Consider the following 27684-nt stretch of genomic DNA (forward strand, 5'->3'; position numbering starts at 1 on the left):
AATTTAACTAAAATTAAATAAAATAGCCACATGTGGCTAGTGGCTGCTGTATTGGACAGCAGAGTTCTACGGGATCACTCTAGGATGTGTGGATATTGGAAATTAACATTTTGCCCTGTGTGGGAAAATAAATTTTGTTACACTATATATTTAGTATTAGTTTGCTATTCAAAACAGCCCTGCCTTTTCATTCCACAAAATATTTTCTGTCTACTTTCTTAGCAGCAGAACTAAATCGATTTACTATTTGACAAAACAATGTTTGTTTGCTTTGTTTTCTCCACTGTCCCTGATTTCTAATTATTTAAGGTGCTGGGGCAGAGAAAATAAAATAAAATAAAATCCACATATAATTCAGAAGTCTTAAACCTTTCCCTCTGGCAAATTTTTAAGGCATCTGCTGAACAGCTGGAAAAGTATTTCATTTAATAGTTTACCTCTTGTTCTTGATTATGCCCATATTTTACTACTGTTATTATCCAGTAGTAAAATAGATAAATATATCAGAAGAAAACTGGAAAAACTGAAAACTTTCAAGTTGAAGAATTAGTATATCAACGTAAAAAATAATCTTAACAGATAAAAAGTAAGATTCTTTCTCCAACCAACTCTGACAATTTTGTACATACCAAAAGAAATACTGGCCAGGTCATAAGGCTTATAATTAATAAGGCATCTTTACATGGAAGTGTGAAAAATTAACTTTATTCTTGCATAAATATCATGATATTTTATTGTTCAAAGTGCTCCTTTCAAAATAAGTTAAAATATTTCCATATTACTCTCTTATTAAACATCTAGTTATTGACTAAAGCACAATATCACTGATTAACATAAGACAAAAAAAATATGAGCCACTCACATATTCTTGAAGGAAAGTGCTTACAATATTTTGTGAAAACATTTGTTTACATCACTGATTTAATGATTTAATGGACATTTCCATATTTTTCTTTAAAATCCACAAATGTCTTAAGATATTCCCACCATTATAAAAACTAAACAAAACCAACCCCAAAACAAAACCCTACAAAAGCACATTAATTTTATTATAAGACATATATGAAGTCACTGAGTAAAGCTCTTTTTTATAAACACTTTTGGAAAGCTCACATTGAGTTCTAGCACAGCTCTATTATCAATCTGTGAACAGAAGGACACATCAAGTAAGGAAAGATCTTTACAAGACTCCAGGAGTTTTCTTAAAGATGCTGGACTTACCATTCTTGTTCCTGTTTAAAAAAAACCAAACAAAATATTATATAACATTTATATAATATCCTGAAAAAGCCCCTTTTTATTATTTAAAATAGACTTTTACAAATTAAAAACATTTCTTAAAACAAGACTTCATATTGAAATAGTCCTGTTAAAAAAAAATAAAATTTCCCAGCCAAATTGGTATCTGGGACCTGAATTTTTTCAATCTCTACCCATTCTATCTTCATTCCTACCTCCTACCCTTTCCAATCAGCTCCTCCAGACTTTCCTATTTCTGTTCACCCCAGTTCAAAACTGTTTACACATCTCATTTTCCTGAACCCATGGGTCAAATCAGACAGCAATACTTAATGATTCAACCTCTAATTCCACGCAGTGCAATTACTGAGCGGCTACCCTGTAGAAACTTCTGTTTCAGGCACTGGAGATACAAAGATGAGTAAGACACGTGTCTGCCTTAAGGAACTCATTGACTAGAGTTGAAAGCAAATAACTACAACACAATTTGATAAGTTCTACAGTAAGCGGTAGGTATAAAATGTCATTACTGGAAGACAAATGATGGATGATGAGTACTATTTAGCCCATGTTAAATCTGAAGTGATTATGAGATATTTGGATGGGTTATAAATCATATAAATTATGTAAAGCACCTGATGCACGGCAGGCACTCAATAAGTACCAAATATCACTAGGCTCTAAGATGTCATCTGTTGTAACTATAGCTTTTCTAAGGAGAAAAAAAAACGATCACAATCGTATTACATATATATACCTGGGATGGGGATTAAATGTTCTGAAACACTAGTCTATGCCTTTTTCTCTGAGAAATCCTTTCTTCGCCCCTCCCTGCCATGAGAAGGGAGAAGTAACTATACTTCTACCAGAAGCTGTAACTATACTGCTACCCTGGCTGCGACTGGCCCCATGATAAACCAATGCAGATTCTCCTGGGAATTTAGAATTGGGATTCAGTAAAGCCTCCAGTGCCCATTTGATCTCTTGAACTAAAGACATGGAAAACTGGGTCAGGGCTGCTATATTTAGCCATGTGTACCCAGAGGAACAGAAATGGCCAGCATGACAAGAAAAGAACAAAGCAAAACCAAAGGGAGAAGCAGACACAACCGTCTCTGTAAGTGTACAGCGGCAGAGGGTGTGGCTTAGGGACAGGGGCCTGAGTATGCAGGATAGGAGAAGGAACGAAAAAGAGAAAAAAGCTTCCTCGCCTTTTGATGGTTTTCCAGTCTCTCCTGAGGTCTGACCATACCGAGTTTCTACCCATGGGATCTGAGATGGACACCTGTATCTTCATAATAATCGCCTTTTTCGTATGCTTAAGTTATCTTGAGGGGGTTTCTGTTATATAAGATCAGAGACCCTCACCTAAGCCATTTGGCTCTGTGGAGATTTTCACCTAGGGCTGTGACTTTTTTCTATTTGCCAGTCTTGGTCATTAGAATCTGAGTTTCCTGATAAATTAGGAGTTCCTAAAGCCTAAGAGAATGCCAGGGAAGGAAGTCAGAGACTGAACATTTAACTGGGCTAGGGTCACCTGTCCTGTGTTTCCAGGGTACTTTGTGCTGTTGTTTTGTTATCCACTTAGGACACAATTCTGTTTTCAGTCAGCTTGCTCCTTCAGGGCACTGAATATCTCCAGTGTTTAAAATAATGCCAAACACAGTATATGCTCAATAAGTGTGTAATGAATGAAAAAATGAAGGAATGGTGGTTAACTGTCCAATGCCATCACCCTGGTATAGACCCTCATGAGATGGATTATTGAAGCTGATCTCTTAGATTTTGATTTCTTCCTTCTCCAATTCACCTACTACTCATTTCCAGATAAGTATTCCTACAACACAGCTCTAAATAGTATCACTCATATCCCTAATTAAAACCCAGTAAAACCTCTTCCTTGTTTAATTTTGCGCATACTTCTCATCCTGGTGCTCAAAACTCTCCAGGATACCCTCCATTATACCAACATTCTAGATCAAATTAGACTGCCTATTCTCTAAAGATATTCTGTACTTTTAACACCTTTGCTTTCGTTTCATGCTATTCATTCTGCCTAAAATGCCCTTCTCCCCCAATTTCCTGCTCACTTTTTAAGGATACCTTTCAAATATCTATTAGCCTTTTAAATTAGGCTTTTCCTTATTTCTCTGATCATATATATACTCTCTTTTCTTTGAGCCCCATCAAAGTGGACTTGCTTCTGGCTTGCATTACAGTTATTTATATGCTAGTTTTATTCCTTCTTGCTAGGTTTTCAACTCCTGAAGACAGGCACTGTGTCTTATTCGGCTTTGTACTGATCGATAAGTACGTTTAGTATGACGAAGATTTGCCACTTAACATTCATATGTGCTAATCACAAAATGACACATAAAATAATGAATATCAGCATGGTTTAACTAAGAATCCTTTTTTTAAAAAAAAAATAAGGATTCTAACACTAAACGATGAAAGGAGACCAAAAAACAACAATAAAAGTAAAGAAAATATAGCACAGTGTGGTTAGAAGCATAGACTCTGGTTCAAGTCCAGATTCCTTACTAGTTATGAGCCCTGGGCAAATCCCTTAACCTATTTCCACCCGTTTCCTCCTCTGTGGCTAATAATAATATCTACCTCATAAGGTTGTTGTGATGACTAAATCAGTTAATATATGCTCAGAACAGTATAAAGCACATAGTCATGTTGTTGTTAACAATATTAATTATTGACTACTAGTGATATTACTTTTCATTGTGCTCTTTATATTTGAAATAAGATGTTCCAATATATTCGCATAACAGTCATCTTGCATCGGTAATTAGATTTGACATAATAAATAATGATACTGCCTTGCTCTTACGCTCATGAAAGTCACAAATGTCTTCAAAAAGAAGTCTTTATACTTCGTACCTGCTTTTCTTTTATGTCTCTGTCAAGTAATTCATACATTTACAGACCAAACTTAGGCCACCTGACAACTGAACCCACTGCTCATCACAACTGTGCTTTTGTTTTGGGATCAGTGTTACCGACTTCTTTGGTAGCACATCTTTCAGATACTGGCTACTCTCCATCTCAAGTGTATGTTTTTTGGGTTTATTTGAGGGCTTTTTGGAGGGAGAATTGTAAACTAGATTTTAAACAACAATGGCACCATCCTCTGAAGTGAAGCCTGACGCAATTAGTGATCATTTTAAAAGGCCCTTGACTGCCTTTCCTCATTGTCCCTGTGAATTCATGACTTTTTCTTGAATGTTTCAAAATAATTACCTTATTAAAAAAAGTCTAGGCTAATTCAAGGGGGAAGGTAGATAGGCAGGCAAAGAAACAAGCAAGGTAAGTGGTGTGGTGTTTTGAAAAGACAGTACTGACCGTGGAGACAAAACCCTTGTACGTGAACCCTTGCTCTGCCACATATTAAGTGCTGGCTCCAGTATCCTCATCTATGAAAAGACAATGATACCAGCTTCCTGAGCGATGAAGATTAAGGAGCATATAACACAGATGAAGTATCTAGCCTAAAGTGTACATATAATAGGCAAGAATTTCTCCCTAATGTTTTGTTTTCAGTCAACTGTTTTTATTGATTTTTAAAATTTTATTTATTTTTATTGAAGTACAGCTGACTTACAATATTGTGTTAGTTTCAAGTGTACAGCACAGTGATTCAGTAATTTTTGCAGATTATATTCCATTATAGGTTATTATAAGATACTTGATATAATTCCAGCGTATATATCCTTGTTGCTTATCTATTTTATATATAGTAGTTTGTATCTGTTAATCCCATATGCCTAATTTCCCCTTCCTAAATTTTTAAGCAAGAATTTCTGCCTACAAGGAACTTGAATAAGTAGCATGCAACTATATAAGCAACATCTACAAATGTACCCATAAGCCTGGACTGTGGAGAGATTTTAACTGAAACTACAAACATAAGTGTTGAAAATCTTCAGGTTTCCCTTTGGTTGAATGTTGAATAAACAGTAAAGGATATAATTAGCACTTCAAGGACTAATCTGTTAGTATTAATAGATTACTAGCAACACAGTGCAAGTGCTATCTGGGTTCACCACTGTGTGGGCAATTATAACCGTGGCATTGCTAGCACTTCTGGCCAGTGTCAGAAGTAACAAAATATCACAGGGTTTCTGGCTGTAAATTGCAAAAAAGACACAAGGAATCCCAGCACTGGGAAGGATTTTCAATAGCTCTGCCTTAGGGTAGAACTATTCCTAAAAACTAGAATCATCAGGGATGGAAATTTCACAAGATTCCTTAATCAAGAATTTAACATCAAGAAGCCATATGTGTGTGTGTGTGTCCTGAATTCATTAAACAAACGGATTAACTTCTTATCTGTCAATAATGATAGAGAACACAGCTCACACAAATTCTCACTCTTCTTACTAGACCAAGAATTATGGTTATTTAGAACTTTCTGGTAGGTTCAACTATAAAATTCTGTTACTGCCCTCACTCTTTTACTTAAGTACAGTTATAATTATCAGGACAACATTTTTATTGTATCCAAGAATTTTTTTTCTCCCTATAAAAAGTCTGAGGTTAGTTTTTATGTCAAGGCTTTAAAAGAAATTTATAGATTGTATCCTTACCTAATATGTCCAGTTGGCGTAATCTGGTACAATTACATGCTAGTTCTTCAATGTCTGTGTCACACACAGACCTGTTAGCTGTTAGAAAGAGTTTCTGCAAGTTTGGAAGCTGGCGTGCCAGTTTGGCAAAGCAGCCGGTGCTGCTCTGCAGAGTAGGGCACCATCCGAGGTCAAGTTCCTCCAGAAGTGGACACCCAGAAGCCAGCTCTGCTATCCCGTTCTCAGTAATGTTCTTACATCTCCACAGATCCAGAGTCCGGAGTTTTTTACACTTGGCTCCTATCATGCTAGCTATCACGTCATAGTCTTCAATCTGGAAATCAAATAATTTCAATCTTTCCCACATTATGCTCAGAAACACAAACTGTTTTGAGCATGTTAAAGCATTCTTAATCATCTCCTGTTGTTTGCTTCTGTGCAAACATACCCACATTGCCATTAACACAGATGTGCCCACTCATCTCACAGACCTGCCACCGTTTCGTAAAACAGCGAGAGTAATCACTTACTTAAAAATCCATTTAACAGAATTCCAGACAGAGGACATTAATGAATTAAATCCCAAAGCAGTCTGAAATCCTCAGTCCCTCTTAAAGAACTTGAGGATTATGTATTGTCCTTGTATGCCTCCCATTTTGACAGTGCTGTTGCTACTTTGATATATGTAAGATCTCCCTGATAAAGGTATGCACTTAGCTAGGCTCTAAAACAGTAAGTGAATATGCTGATGGTACTAATAAGGGTACTAGTTTTGGGTTAAATGAGGCATTTGGGGACTGAAAATGCAACCTGAAAAATAATTTAGATTGTGATAAGTTAGCTGCTGTCAGTTATTGGAGGTGTCCAATGATTTACCTCATGATCGTGGGATAAGCTTCTACTATTCAAGAATTAAACATTTCAGTTCATGGGCTTCGAATGTTTTAATAATGTTTCTTTAAACAGATTCTTTTAGGAGTTTCATTTGATTTTGTTATAATCAGGTATCAGCATTATCATCAGAAGTCAAAAGGAAACAAAACAGCAAACATTCCCCATGATTACTTCCTTTTGTCCATTTGTTTATTCATATTTTCATCTACGATGTGCCAGCATCACTCCAGATGCTAGGAGCAACAGTGAATCAAAAAAAAAAAAGACTCTGTTCACATTTCTTGGAAAGACATACAGACAAATAAATGAGCAAAATAAATTCAGAGAGTGATAAGTAAAACAATAAAACAGGGTGACATGAGAGTGATCAGAGTGGCAGAGGTTGAGGGAGGGAGTGGTGGCTGCCGGGATCTCCGGGAATGAGCGTGGCTCATTCAAGGAACAGAAATACGATGGGTACACGCCCAAGGGGAGTGAGAGAGAGGGCAGGCTGTGAAGCCAGAGAGCTACGCAGGGGCCAGGCCATCAGGCCGTGAAGGGCTTTGAATTTTTATTTTAACTATAAGGAGATCGATGGAGGGTTTGAAACAAATATGATTCACATTAAAACAAAAACCCCTCCGGGCTCTGGAGGATGGTCTAAGGTGGGTATGAATGGAGGAGGAAGCCCAGTGAAGAGGCCTGCACTAGCGCAGAGGAGAGATGCTGGGTCTTGGATCAAGGTGAAGCAGTGGCATTGAAGAAGTGGACAGGTTGGGGGATATATTTTGAGTCAGAACCAAAGAGCTGATAGATTAGAAACAGTGGTGATGATTTCTAAGGTTCTTCAGGAACAATCATGCAGAAGACCACGAGAAATCGATTTGGGTAAATACAACTATCTTCTTAAGTGAGTGGACCCAAACAACACAAAACTGTAGCTTTGATCCTTAGTGCAGCCAATTAGCTCCTTTGGGAAGAAGCAAATTAAAAACTTTCCAAAACCCATGATTCTGATTGCTATTATTTTGATAGTCAAAAATAAAATATCAAATGAATCATCCTGCCTTTTGGTCAGCTGACAGGAAAGAAACTGAAATAAACATGGTATTAAAGTATCAACCAAGAGCTGTCCGTGTTACTGTCCTGGTGAACCCAGACCTGCTGTGAAGAACAGTACTTCTGTGACAAGTATGAAATGTTTCAATCATCATGTTAGTAGCAGTATCAGCAATATTAGCAGTATTTCTGAACTTCGGATGTCAAGTCCTTAAAACTTCATTTCCTGGCAAATAAATATCAATTGTAACAATACTGGTAACTACATACTTTAATTTAAAAATGGCCTGTTTATCTGAAGTAGCATTTCCCATACCATATTACATAATAATAGATGTAACATGAAAAAATGGGTTCATTAGTCAGGTAAAGTTGGAAAACACTGGCTTAAGCAAAGGCAAACTGTTTCTTTATTGTAGGACATACCATTGAAAACTCCAGGGGGAGGATATAGGAGCATCGTTTCCTAATTTAGACCCAGAATTCCTATTCCCCCTTCTTTCCCCCTACAATACACAACTTTTTAACTTGAATATCTTTTAGGACTAATGTTCCATAGGTCAACTTAGGAAAATGCTGACTTCAACTACACCTAATTCCAACTATAAACATACATAATTCCAACTCGAAAGTGTCTGTGATTAGAGGCCTGCTTTTCTAGAGAATGCTGCTCTAGGTTATGGGGAGGTAATTAACAGGCAGAATAAGATACCTCTGGCCAAAGTCAAAGCAGGGTCCTTACCAATCTAAAGAAGGCAGGCTAACAATAAGCAAAGTCCAAGTGACAGTAACTGGTTGGTATGTTGTCACAGAAAGTGCCATGGAGTGTCACTGAGCCCATCTAGAAGAGCCACTAGAAGGACCCAACAGAAGCCCATGAAATGCCTTACTAACGTAAAAAGTTGACCAGAAGGGAAACCTAATGCTGTTATGGGCTCTCAGATTGTTTCCAGAGACCGGGATGGGCCTGAGCCCATACATGGGGTTTAATAAGGCCTAAACACTTCTCTGATCTTGCAACCATCCTGCTTATTCAGGTCTTCCTAATAAGTGGATGCAAAACTGGAATGGTTTAGGATCTCCTGAATCTGCTTTGGGTATGGGGGGGCAGGTAAGAAAATAAAGAGGAATGGATCGCTCCACAGTCAGTTATATTGGGAGATGCATTTCCTGTGAGTGTGCATGCATGCACACACGCACACAGGCTCACCCGTATGCACACACGCGCACACAGAGTTCTACTGTCCCTTGAGTGTCAGTCTTATTTATTAACCATGTAATTTAGTTGAAAAACATTTAATTCATCCCATGAACTCTTCCAATGACATATAAATTATAATTTTATATCTGAAAGGACTTTCAAGATTATTTATTCCAACAGTCCCTAGGTTTTTGGATTTCACAGACCAGTAACGTTTTAAAGAAATTAGCTCCAACATAGGTTGGTGTCCATCTTTTCATCTTACTCAGTAAGGACAGTAAAACAAACAAAATAAACCTATCTACTATCATCAGCATTTCCAGAAAATAATCTCTGAACTCAAAAACTAAAATTAGCTTTGTGAAAAACTTACCAGACTACTGGCATTTGGGTATGATTGATATATTATTTTGTAAAGAAGCCCAGAGAGCAAATAGCTTGTCTGAGATAACATCTGGCTTAAGGCAGAACCACACTCTTTGCACCACACTATACTTCTTTCCTTGTTCTCACAGATAAATAATGTCAATGCTTCAAAGACAAATTCTCCCATTTAAGAAAAATGTTCTAAAGCGGGTTGCACATAGTTATCCATAAATCTGAAAAGCTGTGGGTGGGTGTGGGGAGGGTCAGGATAAAAGTCACCCATGGGAAGAAAAAGGGAAGCAGCAATTGAGAATAAAGAATTTTCCAATACTTACCATGACACAACTACCCAAACTGAGGTGCTGAAGCTCTGAACAGAAGTTCAAAACGCTGAGCAGGGCTGTTTGCTGCCATCAAGAACCACATCAGAGGCAAATAAGGAAAGGACAAGAAAGTGAAACAAAGAGAAGAGGTCAATTAGACATTAAAGGCTGTCACTGCTTTTCCTGAAATAGAGCTCAAAACCTCGGTTACAAACACCACAAATGCCATTTAATGAGTCCCCAGGTGTTCACACCATTGATTGGCTTGGAGTCAAGGTAATCATTACTCGTCTCCACGTAGTAAGTCGTCACTCTGTATATGATTTTGCATGCCCTAAAGACACCTATATTCCCTATGACCTCTCAGTGCATTTTCCAAACGTAAGCAATTTGAAAGCCTGGTGAAGGCTGAACAAGACAAGCTAAACCATCCCTCCCACCCTCCAAAAAAAAAAAAAAAAAGCATCAAGGGTTGGTGACAACTGTAGAACAGCGGCAGCTCTGACATTCACTGATCAGCTGCAGGCTGATGGAACTGCCAATAGCCACCCCAAATCAGGATTGAGCCCGTGACTTTAATGTCAAAGAATTCTCTTTGTTGACAAGGATCCCAACAACCATCGAGCACCTGTCACTAGCACCATGCTGACTGAAACGTGCACTTTCTAGTCATGTTCCTGCCATTTCAGCCCATCCATCCTGTGCAATGGAAACGGTCTCACCACTAAAGAAACCCAAAGGTGTCCGAGACTGCTACATAATCATGGTTCCTGAAATATCTCTGAACAGTCAAAATTTCACTTGATGACATGCCTGCCATGAAAAATTTAAAAACGAGCAATGCAAAGCATTCAGATTTTTAGTTTTTTCTTTTATAAATTAAAAAAAATACTACACAAACATGTGGCAAACTTTCTAAACATCTGAACTAATAAATCATATCTAACAAAATTAAGATGATATTATACAGCCTCTGTTTAATCTATTCCAAGTGTTCAGAAGTGAAAAAATTATCAGTTGGGGAGGGATTGAAGAATGTGCCAATGACAACACAAAACATTTATTCAGATTCTTATTGAGAAAATAAAGTAACAAAGTACTTCATTTAAAATAAACTTAGGGCAAAAATAAAATAATAGTAGTTATAATAGGCCCTAGATTGGTACCAAACTTAAGACTAATTGTTTCACTGTTGTGCATTTTTTTAAATTTAAGCAAAAAAAAAAAGTTTATATTGATTCTATGCTTAAGTTTCAACACAACTTATAACATTTATAAGACAATGCCATGTAGCTCTCAGAATGTTGACATCAGAAGAGGTATATGAAGATAAGTTTCAGATTCTCCATAATACTTAGCTATTTTAACTTACTGATGGGAAAATGACATTAGGTTTGTTTTTATTAAAGTACCAGATCTTATCACAAAGTTGTTTTATAAGATTTTCCCAGAGCAAGATCCAGAACATAGTAGAGAATTTTTAGAGAGGATTCCACATACTCTTGTGGATAAGAAATTTTAAATTAAAAAAATACATATACATATACCTCATTCATGATTCATGGAAATTTTTTGGTCATTTATTTTTAAATTCCTTACAATGAAGAACCTCAAATATGCGACAAGTACAAAAGTCCAAGACAATAAACACCCATGTAGTCACAACTCAGATTTATCAAATCTTAACATTTTGCCTTCTTTGCTTATCTACTCTATTTGTGTATCCCTCCTTCCATTCACATACTTTCTCAGAAGTGACCTTTATCATGACTCAGGGTTTAAAAACATGCTTGAAAATTACATAACTTTACTATACATTATGATCACTTTTGAATTAATATTCTCATAATTATGTATCTAAAAATCACCTATGTAAGGGTAGATGCATTTCAAGTCGTAGAAGAGGAATTAATGGCCTATTATACTTATTCAGGCAAATATTTTACAATAACTTACACAGTCTGCGTATTAAATTGAGAATTAAAAATTCATTTAGGGCTTCCCTGGTGGTGCAGTGGTTGGGAGTCCGCCTGCCAATGCAGGAGACACGGGTTCGAGCCCTGGTCCAGGAGGATCCCACATGCCACGGAGCGGCAGGGCCAGTGCACCACAACTACTGAGCCTGCACGCCACAACTGCTGAGCCTGCATGCCTGGAGCCCGTGCTCCGCAGCAAGAGAGGCCACCGCAATGAGAAGCCCATGCACTGCAACCAAGAGTAGCCACCGCTCACTGCAACTAAGGAAGGCCCGAGCGCAGCAACGAAGACCAAACGCAGCCAAAAAGAGAAAAACAAATACCGTAGGCAGCCAAAAATAAAATTTAAAAAATAAACAAATTTATAAAAAAAAATTCATTTAGTAGTAGAATTATCATTTTTCATTCCTACCTTAAAAAAGGAACTAACATAGAACATAAGAGATTCATATTGAATAACACACATCTTTGCTAAATAAGAGATGTGAGATCAAATGCTGAGACCAAGCTATAAAGGGATAAGGATGACCTTGGAAGGGGTGCTGTGAGGAATATAACAAGGAGTCAAATAGAGATAAATAAAAGGGTTGACTGGTAGCACTGAGGTGAGAAAGCACAAGTTAACAGTTTCCTGACTTCCTCCAGCAGAGCTCAAGATAAGCCAGAGAGGTGGGAGTACCCAGGTATAGAGCACACATCTATAGATCAGCTTGCAATCTCTCCAAATCCAGCTAACCGATTTCCTCCTAGAATATCTTTAGTATCTTCTTTCTCTATGCTATTAGTATTCCGAATTAAAGTACTACTATTGATGCTAAAGCAAAAAGGAGAAACTACCTCTTCACTTCCAGACATAAAATGACCTGATTTTAGAGAGACCACAGTCTCAGTGATTTAAAGCAGTTGAGAAAATACTGCTCATGGGCCAAATTCAGCCCATTGGTTGTTTTTGTAAATAAAGTTTTATTGGAACATGGCACACCCATTCATTTATGTATTGTTTATAGCTGTTTTCACACTACAACAGCAGGGCTGAATAGTTATGACAGAGACCATATGGCCTGCAAGGCCCAAAATATTTGCTATCCAGCCCTTCGCAGAAAGAATTCGCCCACCCCCAATTTAAGAAAACAATTCTACCTTAACGAGTACTTGAATCACTTTTACCCTTGTAGAACACACAAATAGATGGATTAAACCTATATTAAGCATACTACAAAAAAAGGTATTCAGAAATAAAAACTGAACAATTTTATGAACCTTTTACTTAAGATATCTTTTAGCTTCCCAAATTGACAAATTCTGCTGGTTAGACCTGTAAAATTCAATATAAGCACAAGAGTAGCTCTATAAAATTAAAACACAATTTAAATAGTTAGCAGCTTTAATAATGCAATGCAGCAGATTCATTTTCAAATGAGTTTGCAATTTTTAAACAAAGGCCAACCTTATTTAAATCACTGTGGAACCGGAGTCACTAAGAAGTGACTGGCTCCATGTTAATTTCTTTTACAAAATTTTCAAAACATACTTTAGGTGAAGCTGGCACCTGGTAGTAGGATTTATGTTCATAAAGAAAGAATCCTTTGGGGACTTCCCTGGTGGTCCAGTGATTAAAAATCCGTCTTGCAATACAGGGGATGCTGGTTTGATCCCTGGTTGGGGAACTAAGGTCCCACATGCTGCCGGGCAACTGAGCCCGTGAGCCACAACTAGAGAGCCTGCATGCCACAACTACTGAGCCCGCACACCACAACTAGAGAGAAGCCCGCGCATCGAAATGAAGAGCCTGTGTGCTGTAACTAAGACCTGACACAGCCAAAGTATAAATAAATATTTTTTAGAAAAAGAAATAAAGAACCCTTTTATATTCAACCTAAAATTTACCTACTAACTCTGTTCAGCAGCCTCAAAATCCAATGGATAACTATTAAGTTATAGAGAATTATTATTGCCTCTACTTGTTACAAGGAAATTTATTAAGAGGTAAAAGAAGGCAGGAATTCAAATTTTCATTGGCAGCTTTTTAAGAGATGCTACCCATAAAGTTCAAAATCTCCTATGCTCCACACTACTAAAGTGCTAAGCAAAAATACTTAATAAAGTGATAACTGATACTTTTATACTCACATAAATGGTTTAGATATTCCAGATTTGTAACTTAGTAGAGTTATAATTATGCATACCATATACATTTTATAATGAGACCTTACATAAACCACATATGCAATACTGTGTTCATATTTTATATTAATACAGGTTTATAATTATTATAACTAATTAATAATTTTTGCAATTAAAAATTCTTGCAGTTAAAAATTAACTGTTGCTTATCTTTAATAAAGAATACAACCCTTACTTGTAACACTCAGTATAGGAAGATAGGATCCCAAGTCTGTATTTCTCTAAGTCCTGATTCCTAAGGACTTCCCTGGCAGTCCAGTGGTTAAGACTCCGGGATCCCGGGACTTCCCTGGTGGCTGAGTGGTTAAGAATCCGCTTGCCAATGCAGGGGACACCGGTTCGAGCCCTGGTCTGGGAAGATCCCACATGGGGCAGAGCAACTACGCCCATGCGCCACAAATACTGAAGCCCTCACCCCTAGAGCCCGTGCTCCACAACGAAAGAAGCCACTGCAATAAGCCCGCACACGGCAACAAAGAGTAGCCCCCTCTCCCCGCAACTAGAGAAAGCCCGCACGCAGCAACGAAGACCCAACACAGCCCAAAATAAATAAATAAATAAATAAATAAATTTATTAAAAAAGACTCCGTGCTCCCAATGCAGGGGGCACAGGTTCCATCCCTGGTCGGGGAACTAGGATCCCGTATGTTGCATGGCACGGCAAAAAACAAACAAACAAATAAATAAACAAACCATGATTCCTAGAAAGCATCTTAAAGAAATAGATGTTTATATATCACAGACATGCACCAGCTAAAACAGAGAGACTAGTGACATCACCTGATCACAAGTATACTTTCACTGATGATGTATTTCAAACATATCACAGCAATAACTACAAGTAATGAGATAGGATTTTATAAAAGTATGCTCATTAAATGAAAATTTATAAATTTACATAAGAAATACCACCAAAGAAATCCTAAGAACACAATCACTCAATTATTGTAATTAAAGATCCATCTACATATATGTATGAATTTCTCTTTCTCTAATTTAATTTTTTTTTGCCCCAGTGTTCCAATCTCTAAATTTGGGGAAGGGAAATATAGAGTAAAAGTTGAAGTATTTTAAGACCTATTTAAAGTACTTGAAACTAACTATATTTAGAATATTTCAATTCAATTACTTTATAGATATTTGCTATAAACCAAATTGTCCTTTTATACAGTTTAAATATATAATACGGTATAGTTTATATACTGATACATAATCACAACTTGAAAATAATATTGTCTTTTATAGGTTAAACCTGAAGATCAGCATTGTGGTAGAAAAGTAAGACTTCTGATTGTTCTCTAAAAAGAGAATGTTCAAGATCATAAATGACATAAATTAATAAACTCTTATACATGCCTTTGAGGAAAAAAAAAGGAAAGTTCTCTAAACCTAACTGTAGACCTACCCTAGACCACAGTCTCAGAAATTTTAGCGTAAGGTTCAAATAATGTGTTAAATTCCAAAAAGCCATATGTGTGAAAGAACAAAACCTAAGACTAAATCACACACATTTGCCTTGCCCTGCAGTCTCCTTTCAGAGCCTATTTTTACCACTGTAGTGGATCTCTCCTATAATAATACAGTTGAATACATCTTTGCTCACAGATGACTAAACTGATCAATTTCCATATCAACCCATGATGGATGATGGCAGAGATGTGCAGTCAAAAAGTCATGGCAGTTTGCACACCGGCTGGACTTGACTGTAACCTTATTACCTATATAAAAGAAAGAATATTTTGATCAGAGGGGTAAGGGTTGGACCACCAAGGGAGCATAGGAATCTGAAGCACACATTGGTTGATTGACACTGTTCATCTAAACGATGCTCAGCTGAAGAGGGTGCACTGGTCCAAAGACTTTATCTATTTTCTTCCAAAAGCATGTCTTTCCTTCCTGTTAAGAGGATGGTATCAATCTGTCTTGTGTTGATGCCTTTAAGCATTTAAGTCACATAACTAATGCTCACTGTTCTCATTCTGAACTCACCAGACAGGTCTTATAACTGTAATCTGGTTTCCCCTGTGACATGCCAACAGTGAGAGAATGTGTTAATCAGCTATCTCTAATGAATGTGTCCTTACCAGGTAGACTTCTTATACCCGGTATACTGGTTACTGTCATGAATGTGGATGATAATGAATCTGACCCCCAAGAAGCTTCTCAACTGTGACTGAATCATAGCCCATCATGCAAGTCACACACACTCAATCCCACCAAAAAGCCTGGCACTTCCCACTGGCACTTCTATAAAGCAATCCAGGATAGAAAAGAAGTATAGACATATTCTTGCCTGGAGACATAAAGACTTTTAAAAGTTTGTTAGTTTTAGAATATAATATAGTAAAAGTTATTAAAATCTTAATACTTGATTCTGTTTAAGAACAAAGTAATTATTAATATCTTTGTTTTATATGTTGTCTAGCTAAACAAATCTGTCTGAAATGGACTGCCTTTTAGGTGACAGTTAATGACAGCCTGCATCAGTCAATTTAGGTGACCAAAGTAGGTTCTTCCTGCTTCAATTGTTCGATCTTAGTTAATAATCAGCAGTGGCTCTGGTGAGAGGCCACTCCTTTCCTTAAGTCTGTTAAATGCACTTGCTTTACTAAAAGAAAGACCATCCCTGCTTCTACTTACCAATATACAGGAATGTGTTCTCTAAATCAAATAAGAACGCAGTCAGGAGAACACCATTATCTATGTGTCAGAAAGCAAATTCGTGGCACTAAATCAAACCATTTATGTATCTTTTGTAGGAAAGCTCAGGTGGTTTCATTAACAGACAGGGTGGTATGCATTTTTACTTATATATTCACTCTGCTGAATAAACTGGCACAGAAAAAAGAAACTAGGAGGAGAGTGTTGATATCCAACAGAAGTAAAGATCAGCTACTTTTGTTTGTCTTCTAGTTCATGCAGATGAAGGCAGTGGGGTCCATGAAACTGTCATCCCTGCCTAGCAGGCCAAGTAAACAGTTGCTGAACCACATTTATGGATTACTGTCATATACTAGTCCCCTACAATACCTATAATCAGTTTTTGCACTACTTCAGATTCTTTCAATTTATGCTCTATCATTCTTGAAGTGAGGCAATCAAAATTGGATGCAGGTGTTCCATTTATAACTCCAACTTTTAAAAAAACACTCTTGGTTTTCTTGTCTGCTGCTAAGCAACAGAATGACATTCTTACTGAGCTACCTATCATGCCCCATCTCACCCCCAACTTCAGATATTTTTTCCCAAACAAAGAAAAGGTAAATAGGCTCAAATTCCTAACACTAATCCAGATTGTTTTAGACAATGCAACGGACTTCTCTTGAAGTCACTTTTTATGCAATATGTTAAAAAGTTATCCTTATGCTATCCTTTGTAAGTTGTATTAGTTTGCTAGAACTGCCATGACAAAGTACCGTAGACTGGGTAGCTTAAACAACAGAAATTAATTTTTACAATTCTGGAGGCTAGAAGTCTGAGATCAAGGTGTCAGCAGGGTTAGTTTCTTCTAAGGCCTCTCCTCTTGGCTTGAAACTGGCCATCTCCTTCCAGTGTTTTCATATGGTCTTCCCTCTGTGTGTGTCTGTGTCCTAATCTCCTCTTCTTATAAGGACACCGCTCATATTGGATTAGGCCCCATCCTAATGACCTCATTTAACTTAATTACCTCTTTAAAGGCCCTATCTCCAAATACAGTCACATTATGCGGTACTGGGGGTTATGACTTCAACATATGAATTTTGGGGAGACACAATTCAGCCCATGGCACAAGTATTTACGAATAGGTTGCACGTATATGTCCCTTCAGGGGTAAAAGAGAATTATATCTTCTACTTATTTTCAAATGGTTCAGGAAAAACATATGCATATAGTAGGAAAATCTACTTTTTATGCCACTTTTCGTAAGCCTAGAATTATTTCAAAATAAAAGCTTCTTCCTTTTAAGTATTTAAAAGTCTATTTAATGAGTTAAATTTCTATAACCCTCCTCTCATGAGAATACATCATCATGTATGGCTAAAGAAGTACTTGCAGTTAACGTTTATCATAAATAATAAGAATCTTGTGAATAGAGATGAAAAGGACTAAAGGTACTTAAAGTCTTTCCAATCATTATATACCTCACTCTACTATAATTACTTCTTCGTCACGAATGGCAGAAGAAACTAAGTACAACTAAAGTTCTCCTTCCTGTTTGTTTTAAGTTCCCATCTTTTGCCTAAAATTCTTGCCTACACAATTCTAAAAGATCTACCAAATTCAGTAAAAAGAAAATTACTGCAATTAACCACTCATTTCACTAGTTATGCTGGGATCACGCAATAAACGGGTCTAAATCTCAGCTTGAGGGTCGTTTCTGTCTCTCCATCACCTAGTACTATCTTGTTTTTCACCAGGCATACATTTACTGCTCCGCAACTGCTGAAATCCAACAAATGTATACCCCTAACTCTGAAAAGAGGTTATTTAATGATTTTCTTTTTTTGGTTGATGTTATAAGAAGACATTTGCTATTTCTCTGATGAAGCAATTTTTCATCACAATCCTAAACATACCTAAAGAAAGAAAAAGATCTCATGAAATAAACTAACCAAACAAATAGAACTATATTTCACTATTTTTTAGAGCTAAAATTTCTGGACAAATACAGTTCAAATATTTTCTTACAAGTTTTCCAAGTTGTAGATCCACCCACCCCTCTGCTTAGTTGATGTGGTTATTCTGTAGAAAGACAAACTTATGCTTACTAACTTAGCAAATAAAGAAAAAATGAATTGACAAGCGAGAGTTATCACTCATTCATTCAACACAAGTTTACTGAATATCTACTAGACATATTCACTATAGTGAATACCAGACACTGTTCTACGTACTGGTTGTAAAAAGTAAACAGTCAAACATGGTCCCTCCCATTAGGGGGTTTATAAGTTAGGAATGAACATCCCTTTTACCAGAAACAGATCATAAGTGTGAAAGCAGTAATTCGGCCTAAACCTCTCTTAGCACATGATGGAAAAGATATTCTTATTTAGGAAGACCTAAAAGAATACTTCACAAAGTTGGGAATGACTGCATAGGACTATGCTGAGTAAACCTATACTATCATTTTCACATTTACTCAAGTCCATCTAATTTATAAAGTGTGTTGTTGTTTACATGTACGACCTAATTTGGGCTTCTCAATAGCCTATGTGATAGGGTAAGTTTTTTTTTTAACAGATAAATAAACTTTTAGCTTAGTATAAGTGACTTACCCGAGCACATAAATCTTTCAAGTGGGAAAGCCAAGAGAACGACTGAGTTTTTTCATTCTGTCCCATCTGCCACAGATTGGTCGCTTCACCCTCCTCCGACAGCCTCAAATGCTTCCCTCCGTCCCAGCCGATTCCCCCATCAGTGAGGGGGCTTCCCCGGATGCGGGAATCTCTCCCCTGCTTCAGCTTCCCACCCCTCCACCCCCCGGGGTGCAGGTCCCGTCCCGCTTCCTCTCCTCCTCCTTCTCCCTTCTTTCTTTTGTCATACCCAGTTATACAGGGATCTTTACAGTCTTTCCCAGTGTCCAAGGTCTTCTGCTAGTGTGTAGCTGGTGTTCTGTGAGAACTGTTGCATCTGTAGATGTACTCCTGATGCATCCGTAGAGAGAGATGAACTCCATGTCCTCTTACTCCTCCATCACCTTGGAACTCTCTAGGACTGAGGTTTTTGACACTGATCTCTGATACAGACCAAATAACAAATATCTTCCCAGCTTTTAAATTATCAAATAATGTCTGAATCAACACCCAGACCTCACTGCTAAGCAGTTTTAACCATACCTAAAGTCTGAACAAGATCCTATTGCTGCTTCCTCTCACTGTAGGGTACTAGCTATGGTAGTAGCTAGTGGAGCTGGGGAGAAAAATCTTAACGAGCTAGGCCAGGTCATAAAAGGCTGGGCTCAAAAATTGGTGACAATGACACTTGGGGCTTATTTTAAGGTTGCTCTCACACAGTTGACTACCAAAGCAGCAATTAAGCAGTACAAATGAAATGCACTGGGATACAGCCCGTGTCTGACAAGGTTACACATGAGGCTCAGTGGTCAACGCAGCAGGCCTTGTTGGTAAAATGTCAGGAACAGAGAAGCCCAGTGCCCTGGGCCCACTGCCTGTTTCACCATTGGCTCAGGGAGGTGCCACATCAGCACACCAGGATCTACCTACCTGCATATAAGGCAATTCTGACCCTACTATAGTTTTGTTCTCCGCATTCTCATTCTTATTGAGTAACCAGACCTGCAATATGTCTGGCTCTACCTAACCACTTAAGAACACACTACCTGGACATCAACAATGCACCACTTTACATGCTAAAATATTTGGGGAAATTATATGTTCCAATGCTGCTCCCCACTATAGTGTAATATTGAGAGTTGGCCTATATATATATACCATGTGCTTGAGGTAGTTCATTAAGTACGGACTCTACAAACTATTACTTAAATTATACTAAATGTAATTTGAATAACTAACTGTTATTATGAATTCAGAACTAAGACTTCAAACTAAGTTTGTTCATAATAAAAATAAAAGGCAAAAGTCCATTTGTCTGTAGTAGATATTTTAGACTAGAAAATGTTTACAGAATATAACTTAATAGTTTGCATTTTACACTGGATCAAAATGTTGTGTATCTTATTTACAATGTTATATTTCCTTACCAATTATGGATTAGAAAAGGATTAAGCAGTAAAGAGAAAAGCTCTATTTTAGATAGACAGCCAAGCTATTAGAATAACTACTATTCTATGCTCTTATGTATCTTACAATTTTCACTGTAACTCTGAGGCCACCAAATCTGGGTTCAAATCCTGACTCTAACTTATTGCTCTGTGCCACTGGGAAACATTAATCTTTTGGGACCTTCATTTCATCATCTGTAAGATTTAAGAGTAACACCTACTCTCAATAGACTAGTGTAAAGGATTAAATAATATGCGGAATGTCTAGGACAGCAAACAACGTATTCAGTAAGTTTTCCCAAACTTTGGGACTAAAACCCAGGTCTCCGATATCCTCTAAAGCTATATTCACTATGCACACAGATTTGCTTCAATCTTATAAAATGGCATAAATACATTACATTTATTAATGTAAATTATATATAGGCACATAAATATAACTCTACTACATCATAAATCTGACCTCTCTGAAGATTATACACTACAATAGAGTCAATATTTTGAAATACTAATTTTTTCTTATTTTATAATTATGTAGTGTTTAGAAAAACAAGGGTAAAAGTGGCACTGGATAATATGTATTCTTTAAAAACAAAAACCTCTCCCAGGAAGTTCAAATTCATATCTTCTTTTTCTCCTCATATATTTCCTTAGAGCCATCAGAGGCATCTGAAGTCAACTGCTATTCCTTCTTTCCAAGACAGTTTATAACATCTGAATGTACTGCCAGCGATTACGTGGAAGGTTTAGAGAGAAGCCAATCCCCTAAATCTTGTCTTCTCACTCTGTTTTCTCCCATCCACCAACATCATTGAGTGCAGGACTGAAGCACTGAACATATGGAAGGGAAAAGGGGGTGACATAATGCTTTGCCTAAGTGACAAGGGAGGTGCTTATGCTGTGGCTTCTGTTTGTTTTAAAAGAGACCAGCTGATTGTGTTGTCTTTTCCCTTTATTCCTCTGAGTTACTTGGTGCCCGTGGGGGAGTCTGATGCAGATCCCAAGAATGACAAGATAACAGAAGTGAATAAAGTATAGGCAGAGAGACCTGGGAAGCTGTAAAAGTAAACACTGCCTGGGTAGGTTTTTCTTAATTTTGAATTTTGCCATTTATATCACTAAGATGACACTATTTTTTATTTTATTGTAAGTCAACTGTAGATCAATGAAAATCAATTTTATAATTTTTTCTATGTACTAAATGTCAGAAAAATTGTGTAGGGTAAGTTTATAAATGATTTTATGGTATTTTAGCAGATAGACTAATAAAAACAAACTTTAACAGGTAGTAACATATGGTACAAACCAAATTTTACTTAATGCAGTCATACAGTGACTTCACATCTATGTTTAAGTAACTGAGGGAAGCTGAGCTGATGCTATTTAGACTTGGATGCATATGTATAGGTCTCCACTCGAGATGAAATCTTCTCAATTCCTATAAATCACACTTTTAAAAAAATATGTAGTCATATTCTATCAGTTTCTTGTGGTAAATGGAAGAAAACTGTGGACTATGTAATGATTCCCTGACACTTAGATCATGTTAATTTATGACATTTCAAAAGCATCACATGGAATACATTTTTACAAATCATCACAGATGTAAGATGCCTAGCAAGTTGATATAATTTCTTGGTTTTTACCCGATTTTTCTTCCTGAAGGTTCCCTTATTAATGAACTATGCTACATTTCTTCTTAAAGTTAAATTTAATCAGAATATTTTAAAATGAGGCATCATCTTGCTCAGAGGATATCAGACACACAGAGCAATATAAAACAGTAAATACACCAGTAAAAAGCAGGTGTGGCATAATTTCAGAATAGATAGGTCTACCCAAGAAAAGATAGCTGACAATTTTACACCCACATAAATGACGAGTCATTTCACCACAGACCAGTGAAAACATGGGCTAACACTATCTTTAAACTGGCATTCAGGGACAATAGTCCTCTCATTTTACAAAGAAAGAATCTTGGGATTTGAGAGACTATGTGAGTTAAGTTTGTCACTGGTAGGGCCAGAACTAGAATCAAAGTCTTCTTTCCAACAAAGCAGGTCACCAGTTAAACTCTAGGTAAAAATTTTGCCCCAAACCAGGAATACTATATTCAGACTTCCACAGATTAGTTTAAAAACTACGTCAAGCTAAAGATATCTACTCTGATCTACCAATAAAAAATGCTACACACCCAGATGGTTTTATAGATAAATTCTATCTAACAGATAATTCTCATTTGTTAAAGTTACTCCAGATCAAAGAAAAAGATGTCAATGTCACAAATCATTTTGCTAAGGTGTCATAATCTCAGCTCCAAACCTGATAAAATGGCATGAAAAGGAAAAACACAGCTCAATTTCATTGAAGAAAGCAGATGTAAAAACTATTGATAAGTCTTAACTCTTAAAGAATATTTACAATGAACCAGGTACTGTTGTAGACACTTTATATATATTAAATCAGTTAATCCTCATAACAACTCTTTGAAAGGCATACTATCATTATCTCCACTTTACTGAAGCACAAGGGGTCAAGAAACTTTCTCAAGGTAACATAATTCGTAAGTGATAAAGCTAGAATCCAAAATATTGGATTCTAAGTGATAAAGCTTGGCTCCAAAACATTAGGAAAATAACCCAGCTATGTATTAAGTTAAAACATGTAGGACAGGGCTTCCCTCGTGGCGCAGTGGTTTAGAGTCCGCCTGCCGCTGCAGGGGACATGGGTTCGTGCCCCGGTCCGGGAAGATCCCACATGCCGCGGAGCGGCTGGGCCCGTGAGCCATGGCCACTGAGCCTGCGCGACCGGAGCCTGTGCTCCGCAACGGGAGAGGCCACAACAGTGGGAGGCCCGCGTTCCGCAAAAAAAAAAAAAAACATGTAGGACAATTATACTGCAATAAAGATGTTAAAAAAAAAAATGTAGGAATTACTGCAGGAATGTAAGGATTGTTCAACATGTCATTATATTAATAAATAAAAGAAGAAAAAAGATCAGTGTGGTAATGGAGGCTTTAAAATTTTTAAATACAATATACATTTTTGATAAAAATATTCTTAATCAAATGAGAATGATAAAGACTACTTATCAGAAGGAAACATCAAACAATATACAAAATTAGTAAGCTACATGAGGAATTTCTATTTACTTCACTAATGAAGTTCTAGTGCCTAGAGCAGTGCCCGGCGCGTAACAGGCATGCAAATATTTGTTACATAAATATTAAAAACAGAAAAAAAATTCCCTCTATATTAGAAATACAACGGGTATACCTATTGTGACTCTATTATTCCACATTATTTATGAAGTTCTACTTAATGTAGCAACACTTTAAATATTGGAACAGAGAGAAAAAGTATATTAATTTCCAGATTATATAACTGTATCATTAGAAAAACCAAAAGACGTAAGTTATTAGAACAGTTATAAGCATTCAGTAAGGTGAGCAGATACAAGATAAATATACAAAAGCCCAATTTTTCTTTATATTAACAATAACCAATTAAAATTAAATAAAATAGTATCTGAGACTAAAAAATAGAAGGGTTAAATTTAACCAGAAAGATATAAAACCTAAGTGAATAAAACTATAACATGTTCTTGGATGTAAAACAAGACCTATATGAACAGATAGGAAACCTTATTAAAGAGCAAAATGAAATATAATAAAGGCACTGCTAATAAAATCCTTGCTGAAAGATATATCTGAAAGAATAATACACAAGGGTTTTTTTTAAGTTTAAAAAGAATAGAGGGGAGACTTTCCTAACACATAGTAAAACATACTACAAAACTGCCATAGTCTTACTACTGTTATTAGTAGCTAATATTTATTGAGAGTTTACTATGTGTTCAGCACCCTCTAAGTACATTACATGTAATTAATTCTCACAATGACCCTATGAGATCTGTATTTTTATTATCTCCACTTTAGATATGAGGAAACAGAGAGATTGAATACTTGGCCAAGGCAACATTCAAGACAGGCAAGGGGTCACTAGAGTGGGGTACACCATTTTGGAAAAGTAATTTGGCTATCTTATGCATTCATTTAAATCTTTACTGAATGGCCAATCTTTACCAAGTATGATACTAGATACCAGGAACACGGCAATGAAAAAGACAGACAAGGGTCCTACCTTCATGAAACTTATATCCCGATGTGAGGAGACAGGTGATAGTAGGAAAACCAATAAGATAATCTCATAGTGATAAAGTTGCTAAAAAGAAAATACACTGTGGGTGATATGACAGAAGCAAACTAGAAGCGGGGGAGGGTTACCTTTTATCAATGTCTAAGAAGCCATCTCTGAAAAAAAAACATTTAAGTTGGACATTGAGTTGAGAAGAGGCCAGCCATGTAATGAGCTGGAAGGATATTCCAGACAGGCAGAGGAGAAAAAGCTGTGAGCTGGGACTGGATCAGAATGTTCAAGGAATAGAAAGAAGGCCAACATTGCTGGAGTAGAGGAAACAAGTATATGGTAGTAAGTGGATGTTTATCACAGGGGCTCAGGCACATACTGTGACCAGATATACCACTTACAGAACTCTATCCAATAGCAATAGTAACCGGTACATATAAAACTCTGTGCAAAATAATGTTATCGTTAGGTGGTTTGTAAAAGAAAAACAGCTGGAAAAACCTACATGTTGACCATTTGGGGAACAGTTGAGTAGATTATGGTAAAATGTAATATGTATACATATAGCTGATCCACTTTGTTCTACAGTAGAAACTAACACAACATTGTAAAGCAACTATACTCCAATAAAAAAATAAAATGAAAACAGTCAGGTGGTAGTATATGTAATGACCTGGTAAGATGTCCTAGAGCTATGTGAAAAAAAGCAAGCAGATCAATAAATATTTTTCTTTAATGAGACTCCTAAACTATGTATTAGGGATTTTAACTCCAAAGTCTGGTCCTGGATAAACTCCTAAACTATGTATTAGGGATTTTAACTCCAAAGTCTGGTCCTGAATAAACTCCACTTTGCTTCCTCCCACTCCAAGCAAATGTTCTCCTACATACTTTCCTCCCACCTCTTTCTCTAATTCATTCCCTGCCAGCATTTCGGCTCACCTCAGCCCATTGCTTGCTTCTTTACCTACAAACATGAACAGCATTACAAAAATTCTAAGAGCACAGAGGACAACGTTTTCTTAAAATGAGAAAAACCCACAACACAATAGACTAATTCTGAAATGACTGAATCAGCCAGCTCTAATGATTTTAGAATAGTCAGGTTGCATCATATACTTAAACTATTTGAAAATCAGAAATCACATTATTATGAGCAATTACAGGTAACTAAATATTCGGTTGGCTATTAACACTAGCAGAGGTGTAAATCTTACCTCTACTTTTGTTCGATAGAGAACAAGTCGTTTAAGGCCACATAATTTGGCAATGTGGTTGAAAGCTTGAGGTGGTAGTTTATCACAGGATGAGAGATTTAAGTCCTGTAGATTTAGACACATCTCAGAAATAATCTCCAAGCAAGTTTCATTAAGGAAGTGGCTGCAAGATAATTCAAGACGCACTAATTCAGATCCACAGACCTTCAGAAACCTGTAAAAACAATGTTCCATGTGAATTTCATAAAACTAAAAGATATTTTATATCTTTTATATATCAAGTACTATATATTTATATATCAAGTACTATATATTCCATCGACTCTAAGCAGACACCTTCAGAAGAACAGATTTCTATCAGGGAAAATAAAAAAACTTGTCTCACTTAAATTCTCATTTACTGCATGCCAAAACAGGCACGGGTAGGCTAAAATATATCAACCTAAGAAGATAAAATGGATTCACATCACATAAAAAGTCAGCTACTGCTAAGTGGGAAATTAAGAAAGCAGAGGGTGTTTTTCATCTACTTACCTGTAATTCGCATCTGAGCTGGGAGAGCCAATAAACAAAACATAACAAAACTCTAAACTCTTGGAAGTTATTTCCCCCTAAACAGTACCCATTCAGGACTGGATAATTTATTTTGAATGTGGCACACAAAGTGTCATCTCTAAATGACCTGAAAACAAATCAGACTAGCCTCCTCTCAACTAAGAAAATTTCTGGGTTGGCTTCACTCTACTGTTGAGATATGTTCCTTGTAACTGATACTATTTAATGCCTAGACTGATGTTGAAATTATTACAAGATATTCAATTGCAGCTTCACACAAAGTACACAGAAATAACTTCGTGTGGAGGACACAAAACCCTTTATCAGAGTAGTAATAAAAATATTTATCTTCACTACGTTACAGATGGGGGGAAAACAGGCCTTTCCATAATCATCATCTGATAATAAAAGTAAAATGTGAGCCTACGAGTATTCACACCCCTGAAACTTTATCAACAAGCGGGGCGCCTGTTTATCCCTTAAACAAACGCACCACTCATCCCCATCCAGGTCTCTTGACGTCTTCTTGCCCATCTCAGTGTCACATCAGTCACATACTGTTATTTTATTTATGCCGCATCTTTTTTCTACATGATTTAATTATTAGCTTACAATAACACATGCAAAATAAAGCTGACTAAATCAATCACTTATGAAAGTAAAGCAAGCAAAGCACTGGATTTCTAAGTCAAAAGATGGATATTTTGCCCTGTTCCACCATTTCCTAGCATGTGACCTTGGAAAAGGCATTTACCCAAGTCTCAGCATTTCCTCAGATGTGGAAGGCAGACTAGAAATATGTTAACAGCATTCACCACACTGTGGTTTTGAACATCCCACAATAATGTGAAAGCAGTTTGCAAAGACCAAAGTACCCCACGAACGTTAAAATAAAAGTGAAATCTTGGCCAACACACATTCAAACAACAATGAAAAAATTTAATTGCTATAAATTTATTTTAAATGTTGCAAATAACTCAGTAGCCCACACATCTTATTTACACCCAAACATCCAAGAACATCCCTTTATTCTTAATCCATTGCAGCGTATGTTCTGCTCTCCCTAAATTCATCCTTTCCTTTTAAATGCCAAATTAAACGGCCTTTCTTTTCAGTCCTTGTATTACCTGATTTACTGTGGCATTTCACACAACCGCCCTCACCTTCCTTCAAATTCTCAGATAGTCCTCTCGCTATTCCCTCCTTACATTCCTCCGACCTGTCTCACTGCTGTGTCCTTTG

The 27684-nt window shown here is 36.8% G+C and overlaps 1 protein-coding gene across 5 annotated transcripts in view; it reads right to left on the reverse strand.

Annotated features, from left to right (window-relative positions):
- Positions 1-200: 200 nt before the first annotated feature.
- The window catches only part of FBXL4 (F-box and leucine rich repeat protein 4), a 68201-nt gene continuing 40717 nt past the window's right edge, over positions 201-27684 (reverse strand). For 4 of the 5 annotated variants that reach the window (XM_022553020.3, XM_022552998.2, XM_022553029.3 and 1 more), the window contains exons 6-9: positions 25888-26101; positions 9654-9725; positions 5841-6153; positions 201-1232 (exon numbers count right to left, since the gene is read on the reverse strand). In XM_022553020.3, the coding sequence (XP_022408728.2) occupies positions 1069-1232; positions 5841-6153; positions 9654-9725; positions 25888-26101 (763 nt within the window). In that variant the 3' untranslated portion in view covers positions 201-1068. Of the gene's footprint in view, positions 1233-4596; positions 4668-5840; positions 6154-9653; positions 9726-25887; positions 26102-27684 lie in introns of all 5 variants that reach the window. The other variant, XM_022553039.3, reaches the window with a different exon arrangement.

This window comes from Delphinapterus leucas, chromosome 12, assembly GCF_059928025.1.
Source record: "Delphinapterus leucas isolate spDelLeu-1000000601 "Yukka" chromosome 12, BTC_Dleu_Yukka2, whole genome shotgun sequence".
NCBI lineage: Eukaryota > Metazoa > Chordata > Mammalia > Artiodactyla > Monodontidae > Delphinapterus > Delphinapterus leucas.